The sequence below is a fragment of the Poecilia mexicana genome, unplaced genomic scaffold (genome assembly GCF_051168715.1).
Source record: "Poecilia mexicana isolate PSO_F unplaced genomic scaffold, ASM5116871v1 scaffold_2, whole genome shotgun sequence".
NCBI lineage: Eukaryota > Metazoa > Chordata > Actinopteri > Cyprinodontiformes > Poeciliidae > Poecilia > Poecilia mexicana.
This window is the reverse complement of record NW_028263371.1, coordinates 28,178,619-28,201,073: the sequence shown is the minus strand read 5'-3', so window position 1 is coordinate 28,201,073 and position 22,455 is coordinate 28,178,619. Positions and strand designations below refer to the sequence as shown.

The window sequence follows — 22,455 nt, the reverse complement described above, 5'->3', positions numbered from 1 at the left end:
CTCTTTGTTTAGGATATTTACATATGCCTCTCATTAGTAAATATTTGATTAGTAGAAAAAAAAAAACATGCTTACACATTATTTCAAACTTCATTATCACACAACTATTATGATCTATAGAAAATACATTGAAATATCAAATACATGGCTCCTCTTCAGAGAGAGTTCAGTTCTAGTAAGAAGTTGAACTCAGCATAAATGCGTTTCATTTAAGGTTTGTAAGCTATTTTAACATGGTAAAATGATTTGAGTGTTATTTTAGAACATATGGACACACAAAAGACGGAGAAACAAATGGGAGGATGGATGGACAAGATGAAGTGATGACAAAAAATGAAAAAACTGATTTAAACCTGAACACAAGAAATAAAGTTCGAAAATGTCGACTTTTTCCTACACAAGTCAAGTCTGTACATTTCACATTCTGTACAAAATGAAACAAAATCATTTTTGCTTTTATTCATATTAAGTCACAAATAAAGTAGAATATTCACTGTATTTACAGAAAGGTGCGAAACTGAGGGAGGTGTTTATCTGAAATACCATTAAGGTTCAGCATCACTCGTCATAATTGTGAGCAAACTGAATTTCACTGATGGTGTGAGTCCAAAAAAATAAGAATGTCTGGGTTCACTTACATTTGTATTAAAGCGGAAACTTAAAAAAAAACAAAAAAAAAACAAAAACAAACCTATAGTCTGTTTTTTTTCTGATAGCTGCTCAGTGTCACAGCTAGATGGGCATTTTCAGGAGGGCACATTCGGTGAGCAGGCTGAAGATGCTGATCAGATATCTGCTACTGGAAATCTGAAATAAAGGAAAAAAAGGAAAATATTTGCTTCAAATAGTGTAGCACACGTACATTGCAAGTCAGGATGCCTGAAATTCAGCATCACCCCAAACTGGTCAATATAGTGGTGAAAAATAAGTACTGAACATGTCAATGTTTTCCCTTCTACAAAATTTTCACGAGGTGTAACAAGTCAGAAAATCCAGAACAAAAAGGGAACAAATATTCCATTAATTAGCTGAGAAATGGGAGAGAAAGCCAAGAAAACTGTTGAACTCTTATTTTTTAGAGAGAAAAATCCTGCTTTCAACCACTGCACATATACACACTATGTCAGTACAGTACCTTTATCTTGCCGTTGAGTTTGGCTGATCCCAGTGCAGAGGACACTTGGTTCAGTTCCCCAGCTGAAAGGTCCACCCTGAAGTGTCTGTAAAAGTGGCTCATGAGTCCCTGCATGAACCTCGTCACCTCCGAGAAGTCGATACACACTTCATCCTCCGCCCCTCTACTCTTCTCCGCCGAACTCTCCCTCGTGCTTCTCCACAGTTCCAGCGCGTCGTCAGAGTCGACCGTGTAAGTCACCTGTAGCGGTGGCACGACTGGGAGAGTCCAAATCATTTTCAACTTCTGGATGTTGGTTTCCATGTGGCAGTTGGTCCATAAGGCAGCAAGCCACTGCAGAGTGGTTTGGTTGATGTCCAGAGGGCCAAAGCAGCAGTCAAAGGTCCTCTGTAACCAAGACTTAACCAAAGAGGACAGGCCCTCGGCCCCTTTGCTGCAAAAGAGAGGTAGGCAGGTAAAATCCTTCGGAAGCGACTGAAGGTATTCGGGGTTACCGTTGATGCAGGACAACCACCCACTCCAAACAGTCTTCGGTGGATCTTCCTGCCTTGCAAACATTGGCTTTGACTGTACCTTTAAAAGAAAAAGAGACAAGATGACGAAATGCAACCGAAAACGGCTGGAAAACCTTCCACGCCCAAGTCCTGTCACTACCTGGATGAGGACAGTCTCAGGGTCATCGTTCGTCTCTGCCAGTCCCTGCAGCACGGAGAATGAGACTTTGAAGGTGTTCTGCAGCCCCCCCACCTCCACCGCCAGGCCCTGCTGCTTCTCTGCAGCAATGAACGCAGAGAGCTGCCGGGCATAGGTCTTCAGCTGGGTGTGTCTGAACTGGTAGAGAGGAGTGACGTACGACAGCTGCCACTCCGTTTTCACCAGCAACGCCAGGTGCTCTGGCTTCACTTTTTCCTTTGAAATCAATAAAACATGGTCATTATTCCATGACTTTCAAAACAAACAGAACCATCCAACGAAGTGAAAGCCAGATGCAACTCACAGTGATGTTTTGAGACTTTGGAGCTTTCCTGCAGATGTTCATTCTTCGTGCGGTCAGTGCCGGCGTCAGGCTGAGCCCCGATGCGACGCCGAAGCAGGTGCGGATTGACCGCCGGTAGCTCTGACTTTTGCTCCTCCTCTTTACAACACCACTGTGAGGAGTCCTGAAGAGCAAAAACAGATGCAGGATATAGCATTTTTTTCAGAACACAGACTTTACAGACAGATAAAACATCTTGCTTATTCACACTTTGGGTTGCAAGATGTTCTTTGTGCACACTTGAATTCTTATAATTACTTTGGAAGTCAAGCTTCTGGCTTAATGCTGACAACTGCTCTTGGCAAATTAGGTAGATCATAGATCATAATGCGTGTGTGTGGGGGGAGGGGGGGCAGAGCAAGTAAATTTAATTTAATTAAGACAATTTACCAGTTTTCCACTAAATTTAAGGTCCATTCCAGCCATTCCACCATCAGACTACGTGTGATTACTTTGCCTCTGAACAATTTGTCATTCCCAACTGATTAAAGGCCTAGTAGTATATTAAAATTCTACATTTTAATAAATGTTTTCATTACTTTGCATTTATCCAAAAGATAATTTTAATGAGTATAACTGCCCTTTAACAGGAAATTTAAGTCTGATATAATGCCACAGCATAAAAATGTGTCTTTTTTACAGTGGATGTAATTATATGGTTTAACTATACATTGACCCTATATTATCTCGACTTTTTTAGAATTTGACAAAGCCACAATAAAAATTTATGCACAAATTGCATTAAATAAACGCGCATGTTGACAGCTATGCCAACAGTGAATAGATGAAAACGTCTGACAACCACTGTCTGTAGAAGTCATAGCTCTTCCAGAGTCTTATCGGAAAATTGTGTTATAAATATTTGAGGAAGAAAAGTCGAAGTTAAAGTGATTCTGCTATGACATAAAATATTGTTACCCAAAGCAAATGAAAGCGAGAATAAAGTGATGTGAAAACTCAATCTGTTGTCGTACTCTGTTGGACTTAAATTATATTGTCAATGGAGATTAGTAAAATACACCCAAAACATTCAAAATAGCACCTTAAGCAAAATAAGTGGTGAGCTATTAAGCTAGCTGGACGCCCCCTGTGGAAGGAGTCCCACAGAGAAAGCTGAAAAAACCGACAGGTTTAATGTCGTTTGCTAAATTAGCACCACCAGTAAAAAGTGCAGAGGTTATTGAAAAACTGTACCTTTCACGAGACCCCTCCATGCTCTATTTACCGACCAAAGCTCGGAGGAAAATAACAAACAGTAACAAAAACCGGAAACTAATCTTCTTTTTCTTCTTCTTTTTGTAAGGCGGTTGGCAAGCAACGCATTGACGTGCACCGGAAACTAATTTTGAACAACGCGCGGTCTTCTTCTTCTACTTCTTCGTCTTCCAGCATTCCAGCGGTTCGCATTCAAGTTACCGGCGTATTACTGCCATCTACTGCTCAGTCGGTACGAGTACGTTCGCAATGCTATTCAAAATCACGACTTCCCCTTTAACTTCTTACATTGTCACATTACAATAAAAGTAGGTAGAATAGAAAATCAGCAAGATGTGCTCATGTAAGGGCAGCACTACTTCAACATATTTTTAAACTAAGTAAAAGTAAAAATTGAGCCGTCCAAAAAACTAAAACTGAAATAAAAAAAAATGTCATGCTTATAATGTGACAAAAAGGTGAAAAGGTGAATATTTAGGCATTGAATCAGTCGGGCACAACTTCACAGCTAGAATTTATTGAAACAGTTGACCAAACAGATCATCTGCTTCCTGCAAGAAAAACATTAAATGTCGAGGTGCAAGTACTTGTATTCCTTTAAGTTTATTTTAATCTAGGGGCTCTCCATCTTTGCGCCTGTATGTGAATTGAAGTGTGTGCATATTTTATAGCTCCCTTTCACACGAAACCATGTTACCATAGAAACAGGGCTCTTTTCTTTCCCTCCCCTGTGCCTGTTCCCATTCTTCATCTTCTTTAGACTTTATTTTGATTCTCATCCATCTGTTTTGGCTGTACTTATTGTTTCTAGTCCCACATGTGCACTGTTCATGTGTTTGTGTATTTCTATGTTTTCTGACTGACTGAGCATTGAATGGAGGGATATTGAGCAGTAGACAGCATGATGACCACATCAACAGCCAATCAAATGGTTTGTACAAGCTGGTGGGTTCAACCAATGGAGGAAGCCTGAGGAGGATGTGTGAGGAGGGATGCAGCACTCTGGAAACTGCAGAACATACTCCAAATACACAGCACCATCTAGTGGCAAGCAATGTCCTTGTTCATTCCCATCTGTGTCTCTCCAAACAATAAAGAGCAAGGCAAATAGAGCTGTTTTGATGATCCCCAGTACTTTTAGGAAATATCCTGCGGACTTATGACTCAAAAAATGTACTTCATGGAAGGTTTCTTGGAGTTACATTTAGAGTAAAACTATAAGTACTTAAGAAAAGAAACACTACACAGTTAAGTATTTGTATAGACATTTTAGGAACAAGACAGTTGAAAGTGCTTTAAATTATAAAAAAAACAAAAAAACATCATACAATCATCAATTATGAAACAAGCAACAATCATTTCATTTTGTCAAATGCCATAATCAAAATAATCAAACAAGTACACATCAAATATGTTAATCAATGTTCCAGTTACTGCAATCAATTGAGAGCAGGAGATAAATATATTTTTAACTCCTGTACTAGAGGAATAACCTAAATTTTTGTGTCAAATGTGAATGCAGATTTGTCTTTTGGTTCCAGGACCAGATAGACCTTGTGAGCAACCCAGGCAAATCTAGATTTCAAATGTTTTCTGTAAGAAAAAGGTAAGTAGAGCGTGAAAAAAAATCCAGTTTCTTTCCCCAATAACTAATTGCAGAATGGATCCACCTGCTTGTCCACTGTCTTGTTTTTTTGCAAGTAAAGAACCTATAAAAATATCTGACGTAAATTTACAAGAAAAAGTTGTATTTATACTTTCATAAGGGTAAACAAACATTCCGATGAGTCTTATTCACTGCATGCTTTGCAAAAAGGCCCGAAAAACAATCCAGCATCTTGTATAGGGGTGTAAGAATAAGGAATAAAAGGAATGCTTTAACCAAGTATTGTGTACAGAAAAAAAATCTGTGGAGAATATATACATATATATGCATTTATTTATGCATTTATTATACATATACATTTATTATATATTATAATTCTTATAAAGTGGTATTTGCATGTAGAATTTTGAGAAAAGAGACATGTTGGGGGAATGAATAACTGATTTTAATCCTTAAGGAAATTTGTGGGTATGTTTTCTCTCTCATTATCATGGCAAAAAGAAATAATTTAGGTAATTCAAGATAAATTTGCTCTCTTTTAACTTCAGACAGTGAAGGAGAAAAAAAGGTGCATGTCTTTTTATTCAGAGTATGTACACTTCTGGTTTCAACTATATGCATGCTAAAGGCAGCAACAAATACTTTTATTTTACTTAATTGTAGACCCCTCCTGTATGGCAGGTTACATAGAGATATCCGTGACACTGATTGGGCCCGCTACCCCAGTATTGGAAACCTACGTTTTGAGGCATGTCCCTGATGACCCATGGGAATTTGGGAATCACTGACATTTCTGCTTATACCTCATTTTTGTCCAAGTGCAGACAATATCCGTTTAATTATTCAGCAAGTAGCCATAATGTGTGAAAATCGCTATGATTGACAGAAAATATAATTACGAGCGTAACACGGAGTCTGTTAAAATGATGGTGATAAGAAGGGGAAAGGCTGACGTAAGGTGATGAGATTTTGCTGGTTGACGCCTGCGCGGGATACACTGACTGGAACCATTGGAGAGATTAGCAAGAAACTGTGAATGTAGTGCGCCACAACAGGACGCCATATTGGCTCAACTTAGGCTAAAAAAACGTGTGCGGGCCTTTTTTTTCTTCGTGGCCATTTTGGCTCTGGAAAGACCACTTGTCTGGTCGACAGAGGGAGGAGTCTGGCATTTCTGGAAGTCGGAAAAAAAACAGCCAGGCAAACCCAGTCAGCATCTTAGGAAGCGTAAAACCCGAGAGCAACGAGTGGGTTTTTTTCACGGTACAATTTTAATATTCTCCAGCACAAGCGGTCTATGCAACAGAGAAGGCTGTGGACATGGTCGGGAAGGGCTTCAATTTGGGCTCGGGAAGCTGAAGCACACTGCAGCCCGAGCTCATAGCGTTTTTTCGGTGGGGATAAGCCATCTGTGATACACCAACCGGTGATTCTGTCGACTGCTAGCTCGCGTTAACCTAGCTTGCTAACCCTTCTCGAGAGTCCCGTTAGCTTGCGGCGAAAGGCAGCATCTTGGGTCGGAGCACGGGACGTGTCTGTGGATGCTGCTGCGGGTGCAATAATCTCCGCCAGTGGGGTACACACCCGAGACAATGCTAAAAGGGGTGTTTTTCTTCCAACGAGCGAGGAAATCTCCACGCCCTGGGGTCTCGTCTGTGGTTACGGCTTAGCCAGCCCACCAGGAGCGGAGCTCGGGAGAAGGTGGGGCCGAAGACTGACAGCCTGGGTCGCCAGCTAAATGCGGCTAACCGGCTAATTCGGTTTATTTTAGAGGCTATTTGTGTTCTCGTTTATTTTTATTTTTTAGGGGTTTGAGTTAGCAGCTGCGTGTTTTCCCGACACAGCAGTAACCTCACTTGACAAAGAAATTAAGCTGACATTGATTACTTCCAAACCCCGGTGGGTGGGATTTCTTCTGGAGAGCATCCCAGCTTACCTAGATGACCATGGCGGACGACGACGTGCTGTTCGAGGATGTGTACGAGCTTTGCGAGGTGATCGGCAAGTGAGTATTTTCATGTTCAGATAGATTGCAGTCATATTGACATGTTCACCACATCTGTTTGAAACATGCTTATGTCTTGGCGCACAGGTATACTAGGCGAAAGGTTAATTGGACGGGTAGGGTTGGATTTATACCATCCTCACTGGTTTTAAAGCTACCACACAAGGGTGTATTTTCTTTGCCATTAATTGACACGCTGACGGTGTAAACACTATGAGAAGCAAAAATTCAAAGTTTGTGTAAAGCACACATATAAAAACTTTCTATTTCTGCTCTATGCATATTTGGGTCAATGACATCATAAGAGGCACATACTTTAGAATAGGAAAGAGTGAGCGTGTGCTTCTGCTAAGCCTTGTGTAATTTTTTTTTACTATATTCTGCTTGGATCAGCATAAATTATTTACTAATACAGTGGCACTGCATACAGTTTGAGTTACAACTACTTTAGCTTACCCAAGCAACTTTTTTCTCCATCTTCCCTATTGTGTTGACCATATGTTTATATATATATATATATATATATATATATATATATATATATATATAAGTTTGACTCAAAATGATAGCAACTCTTTCTTTTGTTGCAAAAAATATTAGCTGCAAAAGACTAGTATCTTGATTCGCAAACAATTCCTGCTTTTACAGTTGACAAACGTTGTTCAAAGTGGGTTCGATTGATTTTACAGAAAGTCTGTCTAGTAGTTTAAAGATGAATGCACACACAAAGGCCAAGGGGTGAATAATGTTCCATGCAGGAAGAGGAGTTTACAAGCCTAAATTGGATCATTAGTCTGATAAGATCTTGACTTGCTGGTTCATCCTCTGCAGTATGTGTTTTTCTATTTTTGTTTGCACCCTGTTGCCATTTATTGCTTTTAATGAGGTACACACACTTTTTTTTTTCTTTGTAAGTTTATGCATGAAGTACAACTAACAGGTTACCTTTTTCAGTTTTCTGAGCCATAAGGAGCCTTTTGTGCATTTCTCCACGCAGTCTTGAATAACCCTGAACAGACAAGCCCTTAAATTAGCAGCTTTCTGTTTGTATGGCGAGTAAAGTAATACGAAACTGTCTCTCCTCTAGTCGCTGCTCACTGCTGGTCAGATGGCTGAAAGAAGCCAGCTATGCTTTCCCTCTCAATTACATGAAATGCAAATTTTGCTGCTTGGAAATATTTCCAGCACCTCTGGAAATGGGTAGAACCCAAGAAGATAGTAATTAGTGGTGACTGATTAATCTTCTATTATTAGCTTGCTATGCTTGATACTTGCTAAATTATTCGGTGCAGTAAGCACTGGAAAAGTATCTCTAAATTTAGTTGATAAAATAACGAATAATTGCACCGCTAAAAAAATTGTAGTCATTTGTTTTAAATGTTTTAAATTAAAACAAGACACTCAATCATGTTCTACATTTTTGTTCTAAATTTTGATTAACTTATGTTGAAATCATGTTTTTTTTTTTTGTTTTTTTTGCTTATCTCATAGTCTGAGCTGCATTCCTCAAGGGCCAGAGTCCTGCAACTTTTACATGTCTCTCTGCTTCAGCACACCTAGCTCCAATATTAACTCATTAGCAGAGCTCTGTAGAGCCTGACTGCCTGCTAGTGAGGCAGTGTAGCCGTTTAATTCAAGCTTGTATGACAAGGGACACATCTAAAGGATGCAGGTCTCTGGCCCTCCAGGAATGCAGATTGTGATCACTGACGTAGAGATTTCAAATTTCGCCTCTAGTTTTGTCCCTAGATTTTTACAACCTGAAAATTGCATCATTCTTTCTCCCCCCCCCCACAAAAGAGAAACCAAAAAGTTTAAAATTGATTTCATGCTTTTTATGCAAGGAAAAATATCAGTTTTTCCAGCTTTATTCCCGATGACCAATTGCTGAATTCGTCCACTACTACCTTGTTTTTGCAGGTCAAAGACTTTGTAAAAAACATCTAATGTAAATTGACAATAAATTCTTTTATTTATGGTTTAATAAGGGTAAAATATGGATTGAGAGCATTTATTGTCGAGGCTAAATAACTAGATCTTCCAGGACTCTTTTATTGATAATGTGGCACAAGAGGAGATGAGCCACTACTTTTCTGGGTCATTTGAGAAGATAATAACCTCTGCATTTGGTGCACCAAATCAGAACTTTATACTGCACTGTATAAAACCATAAACTGCATTACATTATTGTTTTTTGTCCACAGGGGTAAGGGAATGAGCTTATTATTGCTGACAAGAGGCTAAAAAACCTTTAACTTTCTCTGTAAGTTAGAAAAAAATGCATCTAACACTCCTAATCTCAGTATGAAAATAACACAGAATGAACGAAACTAGAGAAATATCAATCACATTTGTTCTTCTGAAGGACAGATGGTGACCTTGCTTTTAAACGTCATACTCGTTGCTCTTAGAATCCCAAACAAAAGAATGATGTGTTTTTAAAGATGCGACTTAATTGAGAGTTTTTAGTGTTGAATTCGTCAGCAGAAAGGAGGAACAGGGATGGAGGCAGCCTTTAATAAAAGAGGTTAAGGGTACTGAAACCGGAAATGAATGTTTTTCTTCCGTTTCCTCCTGCAAGCATCGAGGGGTTCGGAAACTTCTCGCTCTAGATTTGAGGGCCATGAAAAGGTTATCAAAAAGACAAACCTGCACTTTTCTAAACTGGATCCAAAGACTTCATCTTATTGAATGTTTGAAAGTAGTCAAACTAGTCTCATCACTTTTATTAAATGCTAACCAGGGATGCAACAAACAGTTATGTTTATAATCAGTTATTCTGTCAATTAATTGATTTATCAAAAAAAGGCACATTTTAGAGATTTTTCATTTGATCACTTAAGGTTTTTTTTTATAATACATAAATTAAAAGATGCATATGAACAAATAATTCAGTTTTAAATAAGAACATTTTATTGCTTGAAATGCAATAACAGCATTTTGTGTGTGTATTTTATTTTATATTATTTTTTTATGGAATTTGAACTAAGTGATGAGAAGTTCTGGGTAGAACATATTTACAAAGAACTTTAAAAAAAAAAAATTGAAATCCAAATGTGTGTGTGTGTTTTTATACAGTTTTGGCTTAATTACTGCGATTTATTATTTCAGCAAATTGCCTTTTTTCTGGGTCTGAATGCTTCAGTTACTGATTAATCGATAACTAAATTAGTTGACAGTTATTTTGACAATCGATTAATCGTTTCAGCTTAAATGCTAAGATCTCAATATCCTGGCTGTAGACACAATATTCCATGGCAACACGTCCTAGCACTGCTAATCCAGCTCAGCTGCTTTTGCCACTGTGTGGTTAGAAAGTCACATAGAGACGTTTGAGTCTCTGTTGTCTCACCTTCCTGTTTATTTGATTGTTAGACTCTCGTGTGATGCTTTCAGTTTCTTATGCGTCTCTACAGTTGAGTAAATTCATCTGATTTAACAAGTTAAAGGCAGTACAAGTACAAGACGATTGCGTCGAGGACTAGAGTCCTGGATGAAACTCTCTGTTTTGCATATTTCAGTGCTCGTAGTTGAAATTAGTCTTTTCAACTGATCAATATGTACATAATATCTACATAACCAGCTGAATGTCATCCAGGTGTTGTCACACAATCCAGAACAATCAGTAGAGGAGGAGACTGTGTCGTCATCTGAGGGCCATTTGAAGCTTTGGCTACAAGAAGTGAAATGTCAGATTAACGTCAACGAAAAGAGCAGAAGATCCCTCTTATCCACTCAGTTCTCCTTTGGTGGATCAAGTGTGTTGAGCCCACAGAGTCTCGGGATGTGTTCCGGCTAGGAGGAGGGGATCACTTTTCCTCAGCAGAGTGGGGGGGGAAGCTGAGGGAGATCAATGGAGACAAGTGGAGCTGGGAATGTGATGGCCCCGAGGCTACGGATATAAATAATGCTGGGAGACACTGCAGCACTCCGCCTTGTTTTTATCTCGGGTTTTATTGACGCCGCCTATAGGTGGACGTTAAGGCAGGCAGAAAACATTCAAAATGAAGCCAAATCTCCCAGTATTGGCACCTCGTTTTGTCTAACGAGATTCCCAGTTCCGAGACTCATCAAGTATAGATTAGGGCTGAAATGATTAATCAGATTAATTGTGATTAATCGATTTACTAAAATAATCAACTAATTTGCTAATTTATTGTCAACTAAACAGACTTAAAAAAAGGACATTTGCTGAAAGAACAAAATACTCAGAGAACCTCTCTTAATGTTAATCAATAATGCAAAAATTATTCAAGGAATCTATAAATTGTCAAGAATTCACTAAAATAATACTTTACTGAATTTTAGTCAATAAATGTTTTTCCTTATTTAAAAATGGAACTGAATTATTTGGTTATTTGCATCTTTTATATCTAATATTGTATTAAAAATAGTGGTTAAATAAAGAATCTGCAGAATGTGGCAATTTAAAAAAAAAATCAAATTAATCATCAGAATAATCGATTAGTGAAACAATCAAAAGTTGCAGCCCTACTGTAAATGAGATTAGGAATACAACATTCACCACATGCTTATTTTGAGACTTCAGCTGCAGTATTTGAAAGGCTTTGGGGTAATTTAATCAGTTTTGTCTGTAATGATTGTGTTTGAATTGGGCTTTGCTTGTCGAGAAGCACTATTAGAGTCTTTATTTCCGCCCTGCGGCGCTCATTACTGCCAACAGTATTACACTGTGTGACTCAATCCAACCCAATGAAGTGATCAGTCCCCTGGCTTATTGTGAGCTGGATGATAATAATAAAGTTTCTTGTGAATATTCAAGACCCTTAAAATCTCATTGTCTTATAATCGTAGCAGCGGTGGCATTTTCTCATCAAAAAACACTTTTTTGGGTCACGAGGAAGTCCAAGTAGTAAAGTTGGAGAGGCGTCCGTTCCGCATTTGGCCACGCAGACACCTCCGTCTGCCGAGGCGTGTACAGCTACAATTCCAGCTTAGATCAATAAGGGATCGCATTACTGTCTGGGTCATGTAGCCTTCCGCTTCGCAGGGGAACAAATCAACACAAACCTTCCTGCTTAAGCAAATAAATCAGGTTCTGCTTTTCTTTCTTCGGCTTGAAATACTTGCATATGAACAGTTTAGTAGAGATCACAAATTCAATGATTTGGACAGTTATTTGCAAGGGGTTGTTGCCCTTGATGCAAATTAAGCTACGTTTATCCGGTGCTCAGACTGGAGCTTGGTCCAATGTTGCTTTTAAAACGTCATAAATATCCCCTCAAATTTTCCAAACTAGGTCTTGCATTATATTTTGTTTTATTACTTTTCTCTTCAAATTTTTTGAGAATGGCCTTGCTTTTATTTGTATGTATGAGTTGAAGCTTTGACTGAGGAATTTACATTTCTTAATAAAGGAATAAAAGCCATGATGCTGAGAAGCAATAAGGAATTTTAGTATTTGGCCTGTAGCTGTTCTAGCACTTTCTACATCGTGTAGGAAGGTGCTGGAGTTAGTGAACCAAGGTGTGAAGATACTTGAGTCACAAAAACTGCTAAGTTAAGATGACAAAGTTGATGGCTAAATCAAGTTATTGTCAGTGGTCAAGTCTTAATATTAAGCTAACTTTTAGCAGAAATCCTGTGAGAAACTATAGGACAAATGTTTGGATTTTTTTGCTGCCATTTATTTAAAAAAAAGTTCTTTTACAATAGGACTACATAAGAAAATGATTTAGATTTAATAATCCCCCCCCCCATGAAGCAGACAAGTGATGCAATCCAAGCAGCAAGCTGCCACCTCGGCCTGATGTTTGCCGACTGCTGATGTCGGTTTTTTGTTTTTTTTTGCGTGAGCCCACCAAGTGCAGCTGAAGTGATGTCAGTAATGGCATGTGTTCCCCCACCCCGCTGCCTCTTCCCCCAAACACTCACTCCTAGGCTTGTTTCTGCACATGTCTGTGCTTCCATCTTTGTGAGGACCCTTGGCTTCATGGCTCTATGAGGCTTGGGTGATTGGATAATTTATTTATTCCAGATGATGTGATGAGAAATACCGCTTTATTTATCGGATTAAATGGGTGTTTAAATCAACCCAGGTCTGAAATGAAGTTTTGATTTATGGGCCGTCGGGAGAGAAGAGGTGGCTGCAGGAGAAGCTGACGGGTTCATCCTCGATTGTGGTTATAGTGTTTATTAATATGCTGACAGGGTTTCCTGTGTGGTCTGGGACAATTATGGGGATTTTACTTCAGGATGGAAAAAGAAAAGTATTAGCATTCACTATTCCGTTGTCTAAATATTTGGCTTTTTCCACTTGGCGTCCACCTCTCCTTCCTTTCTCAACTTATTTCCTTCCTCGTTTCCTCTTTGTTCCTACCTTGTTTCCCTCCCTTCCTCTCTTCTTGTATCCTTTCCTATCTTATTTTGTCTTTGTGCCCTTCCTTCCTTCTTTCTTTCTATCAGTCCTTGTGACCTTCCCTCCTTCTTTCTTCTTTGTGTCCTTCCTTGTTTCTTTAGCTCTCTTTTTTGCTGTCCTCCATGCTTCCCTTCCTTCACTGCCTCCTATCTTTTCATGTGTCCTTTTTTTGCTTCTTTTTCTTTTTCTGTATCTTCCTTCCTCATTTTTTTTTCTACTATTTCTCCTTGCGTCCTTCTTTCCAGCCTTTTTTCATCTCCTTTCTTTCTTCCTCACTCCCTAGTCTTTTTTTCAAGTTTAAGGCTTACATTTTTTCTTGGTACTATTGCTTCCTTTTTTTCCGTCTGTGAGTTTCCGTTACGAAAACTTTATCTCACCTGGTGCAATGTGTAAACATCATCATCAGGATCAGACCCCGAGTTTACTGAAAACATTGTTTATTGTCGGACACATCGTCAGAAGCAAATGTTGCAGCTACAAGACGATTATGTTTACAACATTGCAGCAGCTGCTTAGACAAGTTAATCTCATGTTGGAGCAGGAAGTTAAGGCTGTCCTGGTTTTGGGAATAAGTGTGTTTTGTTGTAAACCCAGTTTGGAATCCCTCATGCACCCTCCTCCCCGTCAAACACCTCCCAGCTCTTTAAGAATAACAATGGGTAAACACAGCTGCTACAGCACATAAACCCAGGAGGGCAAAGGTCAGGAGGAGGTCGGGTTCTCCTCGGGATTCCTGCCGACTTTGAGGGAAACCACGTTGTTTTCCAGACGAGCGTCCAGATGCTGCCAGTGCTTGTTTTGGTGGTTTGATCATCGCAGCAGATGTGAGCAAATCCACTGTTGCTCTCACACACTCACAGGTTTTCACACACAAATCCCTTATTTTAGGTTTCAGTTCAGAAGTGATGCAAAGTGTTGTCACTCTGCTTTTTTTGTTCCTTTTAAGAAGTATGCATCAAAAAAAGCAAATTCTGTTTGCACTTTGCATACCTCACCGTCTGGGGTGTGCATCTGATATTCTGTGTAGGCTCCATTTACCACTTCTGCTGATATAAGCAGGCGTTTGGTGGTGGGATAAAATACATTTCTAAAGAAATGAATTGGAGTAGTTTCATTGCTGCTTGTTTACATAGTGAGAAGTTAATGACTCCTCCGTTTAACTCTAAAACACTCTAAATGACTTCTAAGGGACGCATTTCCCCCCCCGACCGTTCTGATAAATTGTCTGGTAAATGATAATATTGTTGTTTTAAGATAATTTTCAATCATGACAAAATTATACAAGTTTGCCCACTCAAAGACCAACAAACTTTAATTTTGTAAAGAACACATCATACTTGAACTGGAAGACATTTTAAATACCTAAAATAAAACACGACAAGCAAAAACAAAAGATTATGAAGTGTCTGTTAAAAATGTATAAACCATCAGAATGGAAATTATTGATCTCATTTTAACTTATCATGTAATTTGCTTATTGCAACATACTGTTGCAATAAGCAAAGCTGTGGTAATCCCTGCTGCTTATGCACTTCACATTTTTCCTTCCACTAAACTTTCCATGCATACATTTTGATGAAGAACTCAAGCTTTAGTTTCTATCATAGGATGCTCTTTAGGATTCTTACTCATATTTAGGATGAATGACAACACATTTATATTTATAAAATATAAAATATTGATAAGTGTTTATTATAATGACTGGAACAGGTTTATACACAGTAGTAATGTGTGTTTTATGTTTTGTTTTTGTCTCCTACAATCTGCCATTGTAAGATGCAACAGATGATTAGTGGTGCCAAACCACAGATCTGATAAACGTTGTGGTTGAAATCGGAACTTTAACGGATCTCAAATGCTCAGTAATTTCCTTGATGAATCTTTTGGGGAAGTATTGCCATTTCATCTGGTAATGAAGCTGATCTGGATGATTAGTTATGAGTTTAGCAGGAGATTCCTGCTTGGTTTTGTGCCAGGATTACTCTCCATCCATCTTCCTAACAACTTCCCGAAGGAAAAGCATCTGAATGCTTGAAACCCACGTTACAATGTCTTCTGCCTTGGAAAAAGATTATGTGGGAAAAGTCTTACTTGCGCCGGTCTCTGTAATAAAGCTTTTATTTTAGACTTTACAGCTGCTCTGCACTATAATTCCCACTGGCACAAGCGCTGGAGGCTACGTAGCGTAGCTAACCGCGCTGCGAACGACCCGGAATGTTCTCAGACACAACCCGCCGGTGTGTGTGTCTCTGTGTTTTTACGTGGGATAGCTACACCCCACCATGTGTGACTTTGACTAATTTGGGCCGTTTGTGTTGCAGGGGTCCCTTCAGCGTGGTGAGGCGCTGCATCAACAGGGACACGGGCCAGCAGTTCGCCGTGAAGATCGTGGATGTGGCCAGCTTCACCTCTAGCCCCGGCCTCAGCACGGAAGGTGAGAAAACCAGCGGGAACGGCTCCACGGTCACTCAGGTTTAAGGAATATTTCCAATCAGAAAGGAAAACTTCAAACGGACTCTCTGGAATGCTTTAACAAAGAATAATTGTAAATTATTCCCTGCGCTGTTGCGTAAACTCACCCACCTGCCTCTCCTTGTGGGCTAAAACAACAGTTGGGAGCAATCCACAAATACTCCTTGGCTCTGATATCAAACACAACGACCCACAGAGAGCGTATAATCATATTTTCACAGAAATAAATCAAGCAGAACGTCCCACAGATGAGGTTTATGTCGAAACGTTCGCTTTTGTGCGACGCAACGCGTTTCACTGCGCAGGTTTGTCAACGAGGGAGATTAAAGCTGAGATCAGAGGTGCGTGCGTGCGTGTGTGCATGTTGGTGGCAGCGTTGGCATCCATCATGTGCCATCTGCGACGCCCCAGCCAGAGACGAGCCCTGCAGCCAGTAACAGCAAGACAAGGAAATGAACTAAGGGAGCTGACGTGGAAAAGGTTCACGATGAATGAATTCACCTGCAATTTCCTCCCTGAAATACAGGTTATTTTACCAACTGAACTCTGGTTGTAGACCAGCAGAGGAAAATTGTGATCCGGTTGAACATATAGCTCTTAGTTTATTTAGGGTTGAATCCGGAAGCGGTTTGCTTCCAGTGGGAAAGAAACAATCTGGCCCACAAACCACAAAGAGAAGCTAACATCTCCAATATGTATAAATTAAAGATGTGAGTGTGTGTGGGATCTAAAAGCTTTAAAATGCTCTCTCTGGGTCTGTATAAATATAAAAGGACATTGTAGTCCCTCCCTATCTGTCTTTTTTAATCTAACTCAAATTTAGTAATCGATTAATCATTAACTGGAGTATACAAACTCAGAAAAGGCCATTTGCTGAAAAAACAACATACTCAGATCGGTAATTAAGCCTAAACTGTACCAAAATATATACATTTTTCATTTCCTATTAAAACAAATATTTTCCTGTAGATTTGTTTCATGTGTTTCTGATATTGAATAAGAAGAGGCTAAAGTGATTTACGTTAAAAATCAGCAGAATGTGGCTTTTATGAACACTAAAATAGTTGTTGTTTGCAGCCCTAATTCAAACGGGATTTGGAGATTGGTGGCGTTTGTGTGATTAAATGGTAAACCGGTTTGCCATACTCACCTGCTGCAATTGGCTGACTGGGCGGTTTGGTCATCAGTCAGTAAAGCAGCGAATCCTTCCTGTAGTCCTATGTATGAAACATCCATTAAAGGCCATGATTGAAGCTTTTACTGTAAATCTATAATTGCTTTATTCCTCATATCAGCAGATGAAACGGCCAGATTGTCAGCTGTGTCAAAATAAAGTTCAAAGCGAACATTATGTAACACAGTCTGGCCGAACCATCCGTGGAAGATTTGGAACAGGGCCAGAGGACGACATCGGTTCCTTTCAGAGCACTCCAGGCCCCGCGCGGACATTAGGCCGCATTGTCGCTCTCGACAACGAATAATCAATGAGACGGCTAAGGATGAGCGTAGAGAGGAGGGGAGGGAATAATAGAAGAAAAGGGGCTCTGTAGTTGTGGGGTGGGGGAACACAGTTTCTCTGTCTGTTGCATAACGTCGCTGCTCCGTCACGACACAAACAGCCAGGAAGTGGAGTGTGTAAATGGGGGGTTTTATGGACTCAACAGGAGCACATTGTCAGATTGTTATTGCAGTTTCAATCTGTCATAACCACTTCACTCAATGAAATGTCATTTATCGCCCTCTGGTGGTGACTTAGGGCAGTGGCAGATCTGTTGAGGTGGACTATTTTATGAAAGCAAAACTTTTATTTTACATCTTTCCAGCCTTTAATCTCAGCTTTTATAATAAGACTAACAATTGAAGTGAACTTTAATCTTTAATTTCTCTCCCAGATCTGAAGCGAGAGGCCAGCATCTGCCACATGCTCAAGCACCCCCACATCGTGGAGCTTCTGGAGACCTACAGCTCTGACGGCATGCTCTACATGGTCTTTGAATTGTAAGGGTTCACTTTAACCTAAACTCTGACGATGCAGTGGACAGCTTTTTCAAAAACCCTAATAGATCCGTATCTTATATGAGCTGTGGTTAGTGAGATTGTACTGTACATGTATGAGTCATGAATATTAAGCTGAGAAATGCACCAATAAAAAGCCACAAGCCATACTAATTCTGATAAGTGTATGCAAATAAATGGTGTTAGTCATTTCCCTGTACAAGTTGCACATTGTGTCACTTATAGAGCTGGTGGCAAGCTTGGCAAACCACAAGAACAAAACATTTAACACACTTGCACAACTCAAAATTCATATAAAAGTTTCTGTCACTAGATTAACTGGACTCAAACTTGATTGATGAGGTTTTACTACAGCAGAAAGCCTAACATTTGGTTTCTTAATAGAGCTTTTTTAACCAGTTGGCATAATATACTAACTTGGACTAGATTGTATTGCAATTGGGATTGAATTTCAATTTGTCTATAAGGACTGAATTAAATATTTCTGTATCTAAATTTGAGCTGCTGTCCAGTTTTTGGCAGCAATAATTTAATTTTCTGAAAAATTAAGCGATATAAAAAAAATGATTACAAATTTTAACATTCAGTAAATCCCTGAAAGGTGTCTAATTCTAGTATTTTGTTCAGGCAATAAAATTAAAATATTCCTAAGTTTTCCAACTTTAAAAAGGTCGTGGAAGTTGTTAGGTGTAAATGATGAACCTTGCAGAAACCTTGCACTGGAACGCTTATTTTTATCTTCTCTTATCGCACTGATGAATGTTGCCTTTCTCTCCCAGCATGGATGGCGCTGACCTGTGTTTTGAAATTGTTAAGAGGGCCGACGCAGGGTTTGTCTACAGCGAAGCTGTGGCCAGGTAGGACACAAGAAATGATTGCACTTAAAATAAAGTGTGTGGGTGCCCTAAATAAGTCCCCCCTGCTTGTCTTTCTGCTTTTTTTTCTCCATGCAGCCACTACATGAGGCAAATACTGGAGGCCCTGAGATACTGCCATGACAACAATGTGATTCATCGAGATGTAAAGGTGAGATTTAGTCACCGGGTAAATCCAAATGAGGGGAATAAGGTGCTAAAACTGCAAACAATCCTCATGGGTAAAATCAAATGACTGCTGCCAACTTTGACCTGATGGTGATCAACACATTCTTAGGTGAAATAAAATACACCAGTGACTGATATCTGCTCTATATGGTAGGTTGCCATTGAGTTTTTTGGGGGGTAAAGCTGTTTTAAAGTTTGAAGTATTTGCAAATAATTCAAACCCTAACCCTTCTCGTTGTTTTCTCTTTGAATTCAGTTAAACTCACAGGCTGAGATAAAAGCAAGTTTTTAAAAAATATGTTCATTTAAAATTGTTTTATGGGGAAAAAAAAGTGAGAATTGGAAATCAAATTTGGTATTACAAAGCTTTGACATTTTATTTTTAAACCACATCACTCAGCCCTACAAATAACACTGGAACTTGTTGCTCTATAGGAAGACTTGAGAATACTTTTACGAGGCTCGTTTTTGATGCCGGTTGAAGTTTTATTTTTATAAGAGAATAAGTTTTTTTTTTAATTTTTTTATCATAGTCATATTTTTCCATTTTATATAGTGAAAAAAAAAGTGGGAGGCACCTTATCTTAAAAAATGCAAAGAAACAACAAAAACACCACCTCATACATTCTTGGGTAAAAGCTTTCAACAGGACCAAGTATAAATGATCTAACAGTTGCATAGCCAAAAGAAAACAAGATATTAAAAAAAACAAAACCAAAAACAGTTCTGTCTCAGCTTCAACGTGACTTGGCATTCTGCATTCAGTGTTCTGACAATCTTGAGCAGCTTGCAATCACTGAAGACTAGCAGGAGGAAGTGTAGTTGTTGCTTCTGTGCGACGGAGATTGGAGTTAATGACACAGAAGCTGGTTCTAGGTGTGAGTGAAGGGTTGGTGAGGACTTGTCCGGGTATAGCCAGCGGTGTGGACCCTCGTCTGTAATCTATGGTAGAGCTGTTCAGCGTAACGTCTTCAAGGTATTGACATCGGCTGCAGAACCGGTGTCCAAGAACCTGCAGAGCGGTTCTACGCACCGAGCCTGACAACAGAAAGTACATGACCGGATCCAAGCAGCTGTTAAAGGTGGACAACAGGAGCATGATCTCGTTGGTACGGTACACCATCCCCAGGTAGCTGCAGGATCCATTGGAGTGTGTTTGGGACTGGATGTACACCGGACGGAAGATGTGGTAGGGCGCAAAGCAGACGGTGAACAGAAAGAGGACGAAGAAGGACTTCTTGGCCGTTCTTCTGTACTTGGATGCATTAGGAAGCTCTGGCTTCTTCTGCGACAGTAGAAGCAACTTTGAGGCAATTTTGGCATGGGAGATGACCATCATGATGAAGACCAGCCAGAACATCACCACTAACATCGCATTGAGGTAAGCCTTCCAGGCGACATTGCGGCGTTGCCTGTACTCAAAGCATTTTCCGTTGAAGTCTTTGTCCTCCTTCGTCACGACCATCAGCATCGTCCCTATCAAAAAGAGGCTCCATATGGTGCCACACACCACCCAGCTCCAGAGCTGCTTATGTCCACACAGCCTCCCCCACAAGCTCCTCTTAGCCCTGGCTCTCCCTCGCAGCCTCACGTACCGGTCCAGGCTGATGAGTCCCAGCAGCAGAATGCTTGTGTACATGTTCATGTAGAAGCCGTTCCCCACCAGCCTGCAGGCCACCGGCCCCAGCACCCAGCTGTCTCCGTTGAGGTGATAGAACACCCTGAACGGCAGGCACGCCAGGAGGACCAGGTCGGCCACAGCGCAGTTGATGAGGAACACACGCACCGAGTTGTGCTTGGAGTGGAGAAAGAGGAACACCCACAGAGCGAACAGGTTCCCCACAAGACCCAGGACAAAGAACAGCGAGTAGAAAACCGCCAGCGGCAGATGGAGTGAGGCGCTGCCGAGCGTACAGTGTGATGGACTCGTGGCATTGGGGGAAGAATACGGAGTCCTTGACATGAAGGACGATGCTGATGGAGATGCAGTAGAAAAGGAAGCGTTTGGAGTTAGAGAACCCGTAGCGAACAGTAGTGGGGTCATGGTGTGTCAATTCTGTTGAATTCAGTGATGTTCAGCAACACATTCTGCAAAGAAAAACATTTTTACTTGTACAGGAAAAAAAAAAACTGCTACAGACTTATGACGCTATGAAACCAGTGTGCAGACAGATGAGTAATATGTCAGCTGGATTTCCAAAGTTCACTCTAATTCTCTCATGACAAGTATAACCATTTCTGACATTAAAAAGGGACAGCACCCTGCAAACTTTGACCTCCAAGTCACTCAGTTTGAGTTAGTCTTCTTAAATCTGGAGTTTTATCTGAGACTCATTTGAAAGTGTGCAAATGAGAAATGGTTGTTAATTTGACACTAGACTTAAAGAGAAGCCAAACACTCACCATTAATCCTCCTCTCAAGCAAAGCTTAGCTCAGCCATGGTTTTCGGGTGCCACAGGATATATTTTAGATGTGCAGCTGAAGAGGTCCCTCGGACATTTTCCTCCATTAGTTTTTTAAAAAAATGCAACAACAACAAAAAATATCCCTCCACCAGTACAGACTTGGCATGCAAACCCAATAGAAACTGCTGCTGAGTTCTCACTGTCCTCGCCTTTAGCTCCACTCTTTAAATGAGTCACTGCAGCAGCATATTTGCTGCTTTCCCTTCGCCCTATCACCGATCTGACTGTGCGTCTGTCAGTCCTCTCGTCGCTGCCTCTCTTTTCCTCTTTTGCTCTTTCTGCTTTTCTTTATCTTGCAAAATCTGTCAGCATTGTCCACAACCCTTACTTCCCCCCCGCGTGCTGCCAAAAGATACAATACGTACAGGAAGTAAAACCCACCACTACTCTGTCTCCGGGTTCTCTTTCATATGATGCTTTTTCTATGCATTTCATTTCAATACTATCAATTGTATGAACTGGGACTCATATATTATCTGGTTGCAGCTGCAGGCTAAAAAAAATCAACAGTGCAGTTTTCAAAGAAGTTTTATAAAATGAACATTTAAAATATAAGGAAGTGGGTGAGTTCGCACTTTGCAGTCTTAAGCGTATTTAGGAATTGTATATAGCTCAATTGGTTCCTTGCGATGCTTTTTCTGCATTTTCTTTAGGGTGCTTGTTTCTAGTGAGATTAGGAACTTTGCTTTCCACGTGCCAGAGGTTAGAAGGGAGTAATTTCATGCATATAATAATGTTACAAGGCAAAACTAATATTTCAGTGTCTAAATACTACTAGTACTTGCTCTCATGGTGAATTTATTGTGCATCCTAATCCACACAGGGTCAAAATTGTAAATGCAGACCCCTACAGATATTTTGCTAAATGTTTTTTGTAGATGTCACCAAGATTTTGGCATAGTTTTGCTGGATATTTGACCACTTTGCATAGCAGAAATTGGTTGAGTAGTTGTGATCGACCCAGCTTTTAACACTATATATGCATAAAGAATAGAGGTAAGACTTGGAACACCATTAAAGAATCTTACTTTTGCCCATTTTTTAACCATTCTAAAACTAGTTTTGATGTATTTTTGTGTTCA

At 39.9% G+C, this 22,455-nt stretch overlaps 3 protein-coding genes across 5 annotated transcripts in view; 1 reads left to right on the top strand and 2 right to left on the bottom strand.

The window, feature by feature from the left end:
• Nucleotides 1-422: 422 nt before the first annotated feature.
• Nucleotides 423-3,898, bottom strand: cenpl (centromere protein L). The gene is made up of 5 exons (XM_015001414.2): nt 3,366-3,898; nt 2,133-2,295; nt 1,790-2,044; nt 1,136-1,708; nt 423-807 (listed from the first exon to the last, which is right to left on the bottom strand). The coding sequence occupies exons 1-5, from the start codon at nt 3,383-3,385 to the stop codon at nt 733-735; spliced, it is 1,086 nt and encodes a 361-aa protein (XP_014856900.2). The 5' UTR covers nt 3,386-3,898; the 3' UTR covers nt 423-732.
• Nucleotides 3,899-5,955: 2,057 nt separating this feature from the next.
• LOC106926452 (peripheral plasma membrane protein CASK-like) overlaps nt 5,956-22,455 on the top strand; it is a 32,139-nt gene continuing 15,639 nt past the window's right edge. For 2 of the 3 annotated variants that reach the window (XM_015001408.2, XM_088013597.1), the window contains exons 1-5: nt 5,956-6,997; nt 15,698-15,810; nt 17,741-17,846; nt 18,644-18,721; nt 18,818-18,890. In XM_015001408.2, the coding sequence (XP_014856894.1) occupies nt 6,933-6,997; nt 15,698-15,810; nt 17,741-17,846; nt 18,644-18,721; nt 18,818-18,890 (435 nt within the window). In that variant the 5' untranslated portion in view covers nt 5,956-6,932. The remainder of the gene's footprint in view (nt 6,998-15,697; nt 15,811-17,740; nt 17,847-18,643; nt 18,722-18,817; nt 18,891-22,455) is intronic. The other variant, XM_088013603.1, reaches the window with a different exon arrangement.
• On the bottom strand, nt 19,259-21,719 carry LOC106926454 (putative G protein-coupled receptor 34). The gene is made up of 2 exons (XM_015001409.2): nt 21,311-21,719; nt 19,259-20,995 (listed from the first exon to the last, which is right to left on the bottom strand). The coding sequence occupies exon 2, from the start codon at nt 20,949-20,951 to the stop codon at nt 19,701-19,703; it is 1,251 nt and encodes a 416-aa protein (XP_014856895.2). The 5' UTR covers nt 20,952-20,995; nt 21,311-21,719; the 3' UTR covers nt 19,259-19,700.

Excerpts from the sequence above, each read along its gene's own strand:
- cenpl (XM_015001414.2), bottom strand. The coding sequence starts at position 3,385 with ATGGAGGGGTCTCGTGAAAG. Across the intron at positions 1,709-1,789 it reads CTGAGACTGTCCTCATCCAG|GTACAGTCAAAGCCAATGTT; the intron begins GTAGTGACAGGA and ends TTTCTTTTAAAG. Across the intron at positions 808-1,135 it reads AACTCAACGGCAAGATAAAG|ATTTCCAGTAGCAGATATCT; the intron begins GTACTGTACTGA and ends CCTTTATTTCAG.
- LOC106926454 (XM_015001409.2), bottom strand. The coding sequence starts at position 20,951 with ATGACCCCACTACTGTTCGCTACGGGTTCTCTAACTCCAAACGCTTCC.